At 37.9% G+C, this 6,941-nt stretch overlaps 3 protein-coding genes across 3 annotated transcripts; 2 read left to right on the forward strand and 1 right to left on the reverse strand.

The window, feature by feature from the left end:
• Positions 1-103: 103 nt before the first annotated feature.
• PICMEDRAFT_14786 (hypothetical protein) lies at positions 104-1,043 on the forward strand. Its single transcript, XM_019160532.1, has one exon. It carries the CDS (start codon positions 234-236, stop codon positions 978-980), a length of 747 nt encoding a protein of 248 aa, XP_019020434.1. The 5' UTR covers positions 104-233; the 3' UTR covers positions 981-1,043.
• Positions 1,044-1,168: 125 nt separating this feature from the next.
• On the reverse strand, positions 1,169-4,270 carry PICMEDRAFT_24953 (hypothetical protein; the record flags this gene model as incomplete). The annotated part of the gene is made up of 3 exons (XM_019162371.1): positions 1,169-1,487; positions 1,536-1,689; positions 1,993-4,270. Coding segments are annotated over 3 exons (2,751 nt in total), but the record flags the coding sequence as incomplete, so codon positions are not given.
• A 609-nt stretch (positions 4,271-4,879) lies between these two features.
• On the forward strand, positions 4,880-6,472 carry PICMEDRAFT_14788 (hypothetical protein). The gene has a single exon (XM_019160533.1). It carries the CDS (start codon positions 5,029-5,031, stop codon positions 6,250-6,252), a length of 1,224 nt encoding a protein of 407 aa, XP_019020436.1. The 5' UTR covers positions 4,880-5,028; the 3' UTR covers positions 6,253-6,472.
• Positions 6,473-6,941: the final 469 nt, after the last annotated feature.

Here is a 6,941-nt window from a genome sequence, read left to right on the forward strand (position 1 = left end):
GAGGGTCACAAATTGTAACACAGAAATCGGCACTTATGAAATTCTCTCTCAACCGGGCAACTGTCAAGCAAGAGCTTCGAAGACGTTGGGCCCTGCTTAAACCAAACGACCTCAGGAACTTTTATCTATCTGGAAAGATCTTTATATTCACAAAGTTAAGTTCTGATGTAAGTTTTTTAAAATGTTAAAAAATATCTAGAGAGTAAACTACGGCCCTTTGCGCACCCTTAATCATGGCTAAGCTAATAGAGTACCAAACTAAAGAAGAGGCAGCAAATTTTGTTGCTGAACACATTGCAGAATCCATCAATCAGTTTGCTCCAACTGAAAAAAAACCTTATGTGTTGGGACTGCCCACCGGTTCATCTCCGGAGCCAGTCTACGCAAAGTTAATTGAGCTGTACAAGGCGGGGAAAGTGTCATTTGAAAATGTCGTTACCTTTAACATGGATGAATATTGTGGTCTTCCACCTACAAACGATCAATCATACTTCTTCTTCATGTATGAAAAATTCTTTAATCACATCGACATCAAAAAAGAAAACATTCATATTCTTAACGGTCTTGCGGAAGATTATAAAAACGAGTGTGAGCAGTACGAGCAGGAAATTCTCAAGTATGCACCATTTCAAGTTTTCATGGGAGGGATTGGCCCCAACGGTCACATTGCATTCAATGAAGCAGGTTCAAGTAGAAACTCAATAACACGTAAAGTTAAGCTTCAGGATTCTACGATCAAAGCTAACTCGCGTTTCTTCAGTAACAGCCTTGAAAAGGTCCCTAAATACGCTTTGAGTGTTGGTATTTCAACCGTTCTTGATAACTCCAAGGAAGTTATTATCTTGGTATTCGGCAAAGCCAAGCATGAAATTTTGCAAAAAACCCTAGAAGCGCCAATAAGCTCAACTATCCCAAGTACGTTCCTCAGAGAGCACAATAATTGCCTACTAGTATGCGATAACGATGCTGCGTCTGGTTAGCAGCCCTCTAGATTTGTTAATACGATTAATATAAACTAATATACATAAAACGGCCACTATTCTTCGCTTATAACAGAATAGTAATTGTAGTATTTTTCAACGGTTTTGAACCCGTTGTCGTGTAAGCTTCTAATTTGCTTCTCATCTATGTCCGTAATAAAACATTCAGAGCAATTCCTATACTGACCTTTCACATACATTAATGCTGTACATATTAGACCCAATTTGAACACTTCTGAAAGAGTTGTGTATAATGGATCAATAAAATGGCCTGTGATACATGCATACTCATTTTGATTCGTCAATTTTTCGCTACCTAATGACTCAAGACACGGGTAAAACTTTGAAAACTTAGATTTCCCGTTAAAGACAACTAAACTTCCGACAACATATCTTTTTGTTGGCTCAAGTGCGACAATGATATCTAGATTTCCCGAACCATCAAAGTACTGTGTATCATCATTTTGTGAGCAGAAATCTTTGTATAGTTCTAGATATACCTCATAGCTATTGTTGGCAAACTCGGTAAGCTGGCTGACATCATCATTATTGTACAGATCAGATTCGCTGCTGTAAAAGTTGGAGCTGCTATGCTTACCTTTCTGTGATGAGAGTATATCTCCTGGGTTTTTGCAAATATCGAACATAATTCCAACCACTTGTAGTTGACGAACAAGATTTTCTGCAACCTGCCAGCTGGAAATGTCGTCTAGCCTCATTAGGTAACGTATTTGTCGTTTCAAAGTTCTGTTTAACAGTCTATAGGTAAACTCATCGTGTAATTTACTTAATTCATTACTCGGCAGAAATTCAATTCTTCCACCGCCAAAGGTGCCACTTGAAGGAGAGTTATTTTTCAGTTCTAGAGGATATTCTTGAGCCTGATAATCTGCCTGACCATTGACGTCGCCTTTGTTCATTTTCATGGAACCTGCAAGAAGGGTGTTAACGCTGATTCGGCTCGAATTTTCTACTCCTATGGTAAAAGGATTTGTCGGCTTGATGCTCGAACGTCCCTTGACTTCTGGAATAACTGTTTCTCCACTGAAATCACATCCAAGGGATTTGAAAAAATTAAGTGCATTGTTATTCTCCTCTGTGAAGTTTAAAAGCAGATCATTAACAATCGTAAATTTCGGAAAATTGCGCCCTAAGTATATTTTACCGCAGGCACGTTCTTCGAAAAGGTATTTTATAGTTTTAGAATACAAGTGGTTTCCGATGGAGATGTTTCTTTTGTTTTTATCCACTAGTAAAAACATCAAATTTGCAACGTTCAACTTTTTCCCATCCACTTGTAGATCACTACTGGAGTATACCCAAGCGCTTGATATTCCCAAAATAGTGTTCGAGCTAGTGTTTCGAACAACAAAGCTGCGATGATTTTCTGTATCAAACAGCAGCCTCTTGAGGCTTGTCAAGGACGTGTCCTTTACAGAATAATCAAGGTAGTTGTTATTCTTTAGCAAATTAATCAAATTTTCCCAATCTCTTTTATAGCTGAAAGTTTCGACTAACCAACTATGTTTCCTATGCTTGTTATCTGAATTTTGTACAATTCCATTTTGTAGTACATGCGTAGACAATCCTGGTATCTTTCCTGTAGCTTTGAAGTCACCGAACAAAATTTTAGGAAGATTGCATAACGCATTAATGGTATAATCATAGGTACAGATGTACCCTGTAGGTGACCCTCCAAGATTAATGTCATAAAGAAAGTCGGTCGGAGAAGCAACACTTATGATAATCATTTTCTTGCCCCCCAACGATCTCCCTAAACTATTTTTCTTATTTGCCATAGAGTTGCAAAGCATTGATACATGCTTCGATACACCAACCTGATAGAGATTGTTCGTAGTTTCAGCACAAAAAAATAAAATTACCTTTGATCTCAGAATCAGCTCTTCGTGAAATGAAGTTAGTCCATTAGAGTTGTAACTTGTGTGGAGCACCTTATATCCTGGTTTGTAACTGGAAAGCAACTCTCCTAATTTTATAAAAACATCCTCTCCATAATTCAAGTTCAAGTTACCATAATCATGCGACACTATACTGTTTATATGAGTTTTCACTCCATTAGAATCCACGGTTTCATATAACGGACTAATCAAAGGTGTAAGCATTAGAACTGTATTCTCATTTTCCACACCTGCCCTCAAATACTTGCTTATAGGCATTCCAGCATCTCTTATCAACGTGATTGATTTTTCGTACGCTTTCTTCGAAAGAAGTTTATGATAAGCCAAAATATCTGGAGTCAAAAATTGTGTAGTTAGAACTTCTTCCCAACTAGGAAGCTTTTGTTGTAAATTCTGAATTCTTTCTAGAGACTTATTAACGATAGTAGGGCTTATCAACTGATCCTCTATGACTGATTTTAGTGCCATAATTGCCTGTTTCTGGATATCAAAATTACTGCATAACATGATAAGGTCACAGCCAACAGAAAAAGCAGAAATGCATCCTTGAACAACACCAAAATTTCGGTCTAATGCTTCTAGCAAAAGACATTCACTAATCACCACTCCATTAAACTGCAGCTTTTCTCGTAAGATGTTTGTGACTATAGTTGGACTCAAACAAGCATGTAAGTCATTGTTGTTAACGCCAGGAACTGCACATCCACCAACTAGTACACTATCTAACAAATTCTCTTTTATCAGTTCGATATATGGGACAAGGTTAAACTCAAATAATTGGTCTGCTGACTCAAATATCATTGGAAGCTCAAAATTCGAATTTATAGTTGCAGATCCGTACCCTGGAAAATGCTTACCACAATTGAGAACCCCTTCATCTTTGAAGGCTTTCGCTGCAACTTCTCCCAACTTCAATGTAGATTTTAGATCATAGCCGTACGCTCTAACTCCAATCATCTGTTGAATGAATGTGTTTGATGTGTTTTTCAAAATGTCTAAAACAGGACCTAAATACATTGAAAAACCAATAGATTTCAACTCTTTAGCCATGGCCCGATATACTTTATATGCAAGGTCTGTTATTCCAGCTGCACCCATAGACATCGCACCCGGAAACTGTGTGACATAATCACCGTCAAAAAGCGAGTTTAGCATGCCTCCTTCTTCATCTATAACAAAAATGAGTGGATATTTGTAACCGGACTTTTTCGCAATAGTTTGCAAGTCTTGGATCAAGCTCTTGGCCTGCGACGCATTGATGAAATTCTTTCCACTCAAGATGATACTACTGACATGATATTTGCTGATTAAAATGGAAATTTCTTTTGTCACTGTAGTTCCTTCGAACCCCACAATGAAGAAATTCCCAACTAATGTTCGAAAGTAAGTATCACGATCAGTGTTCGTTTCGTTGTCACTATTTTCATAATCATTGATTCGCTCACTGGGATCTTTCTTTTCTCTTTTGTTCACAGTCTCCTCGTTTATGCTACTGTGCCTTTTTCTATTCAAGGCTAGCATACTTTCATGGATTAAGATATATTACACCCACAACACCGGTGCAGCGTAATAAGAGCAAACCTTGCAAATAGACTATGGTTTTTGAAACGATGGTGATACAGCAAATTTTGCCAGAATTTCAAGATTAGTCTCTGTAGTCTCAACCCAAGCCTGTCAGTTAGAAGCCTGCTCAGGTAGAACCTAAACAATTATGTCTTGAGTATATTTTTCAGAGACACAAGCCGTCTGTTGTGCTCGGCTTTGGAGCGTTTGTTTGGCATAACTTGTATTTGATAAGATTGAGCGAGTGTAACATTGGCCGTGAGATTTGTGGAAAAGTGCAACAGTAGATAACGGGTTGATCGAGGGCGAGGAGTTTCTCCGGAAGTGGCAAAGCACAGAGACAATAAATTGCAACATAAGCATATCAAATTTGAACTGGAATGCAACTCACTCTTATAGCCACTAGCAACACTGTTCAATTAGGGTGGCCTAAACGTTTTTCATATAATCGAATATAAAGAGCATGTGTCGAAGAAATTTACCGTTTGAGTCTCAGACGTAGATGTGTTTCTTGATCCCCAGCGTGTTGTACGATAAAAGGAGCAACAAACACGATACCTGGGAAAATGGCAAGATACTTACATTTGACAAACTGTCTTCTAGCAGATAATTCAGAACTAAAAGAAGATGACTTGTTTATTGACACTGTATTAGGGATAATAGTTGAGAAACCAGAAGGAGGTTTTGATTCCGAAAATATCGAGGTGATAGACTTAAATGGAAATATTGTTTCGCCTGGTTTCATAGATATTCAGATAAACGGATGTTTTGGTCTAGATTTCTCAACAACTTTTTCTGGAGAGAAGCAAAGACTGGAATTTGTTCAAGAATATAATGACTCTATGGAAAAATTGCTGAAATACGGAGTTACCAGTATTTGTCCAACAGTTACCTCAAGTTTCAGTGATGTATATAATGACGTCTTGCATATTCTTGGACTGAAGACACGTTCCCCAACCAAGGCAGACTCTCTTGGGGTACACATTGAAGGGCCTTTTATATCACCTCAAAAGAAAGGGTGCCATCCTCCCGAAACACTTACTGCCATGACAGACGGCTATCAATCACTCTTTAAAAGGTATGGACGTGATTTTGAGAAATATGCGGCTATAGTTACTGCCGCCCCAGAAGTGGAAGGTTGCTTAGAAGTTATTTCAGAGATAACTAAAAGCAACCAAGTTGTTTTTTCCATAGGTCACACAATGTCGGATTTTGAGACAGGATTGAAGGCAATTCATAATGGTGCAACTATGATGACACATTTGTATAATGCCATGCCAGCATACACAGCAAGAAATGTTGGTGTGGTAGGATTGATCTCAGCTACGAGAGACGAACTCCCGAGCGAAAAAATACCTTACTACGGATTGGTTGCTGACGGAATCCATGTTCACCCAAGTGCAATAAAAGCGGCATACGATGCAAACCCAAATAAAGCCATTCTAGTTACTGATGCAATGTCCTTGATAGGTCTCGAAGATGGGGTCTATAAAAGAGGCAATCAAAGTGTAGAAAAGAAGGGGCATTTGCTACACCTGGAAGGAACGGAAACCATCGCAGGCTCAGCTACATATTTGTTGGACTGTGTGCATAATCTGATCAAGTGGACAGAAATTCCAATTCAAGACGCACTTGCTACGATAACTAACAACCCAGCCAGGTCGCTAAAAATCTCAAAGAGAAAAGGATTTTTGAATCCGGGTTGTGATGCGGACTTCAATGTACTAACGAAAACCGGTAAGTTGAAAGAGGTTTATAAGTTAGGACTGAAAGCGCATGATTTCGATTAACTGAAGGTTACCCTGTCTTGATTGTAGCATATTCTTGAATTCTTCCTATAGACTTTTTAGATCAACTAATATATTTTAAAGATATTCGACTAAAACAAGGGACTGAACGAAAATGCTGCAAAAGTTAGTTCTACAAACAACCAACCTATGGAAACGCTTATTCAAACTCTAAAATGTGTATGTGTTTTTTTGTAAACCAGGGAAAGTCGGTGAAGCTGTCAAATAAATAAAAGCATAATGTTTACTGTTGTAATCTAGCTATTCTATTATGAATATCCATTGTATATGTTCACTTTTTCTTATGTTTGTTGCTTATTTATATTTAACTAATATAACTAGCCTACAAACTAATATTCTCAAACATAAATACAAGGGACAAACCTCTTGTATTTATACACTTACACCTTCGGTTAAACTTGCCATTATTCATTTATCATGGCGGCTAACTTTCCAGTTTTAGATTACTTAAGATGCCTTATCATGATAAGACTCTTATCTCTTATCACTCAATCCTTATTGGCCTCGGCATCTTATCTCAACCCTAAGATACCTTATCATGATAAGATTCTTATCTCTTATCCCTCGATCATGATTGGCTTTGGCATCTTATCTCAACACCCCACCATAATCTAAACACTTGTAGATATGTTCGACATTCCAGCTAGACCAACAAACTTATTGAATTTAAT

This window comes from Pichia membranifaciens (assembly GCF_001661235.1).
Source record: "Pichia membranifaciens NRRL Y-2026 unplaced genomic scaffold PICMEscaffold_1, whole genome shotgun sequence".
Lineage (NCBI taxonomy): Eukaryota > Fungi > Ascomycota > Pichiomycetes > Pichiales > Pichiaceae > Pichia > Pichia membranifaciens.

Bases quoted from the DNA above. Each gene is read 5' to 3' on its own strand.
- PICMEDRAFT_14786 (XM_019160532.1), top strand. From the start codon at position 234: ATGGCTAAGCTAATAGAGTACCAAACTAAAGAAGAGGCAGCAAATTTT.
- PICMEDRAFT_14788 (XM_019160533.1), top strand. From the start codon at position 5,029: ATGGCAAGATACTTACATTTGACAAACTGTCTTCTAGCAGATAATTCA.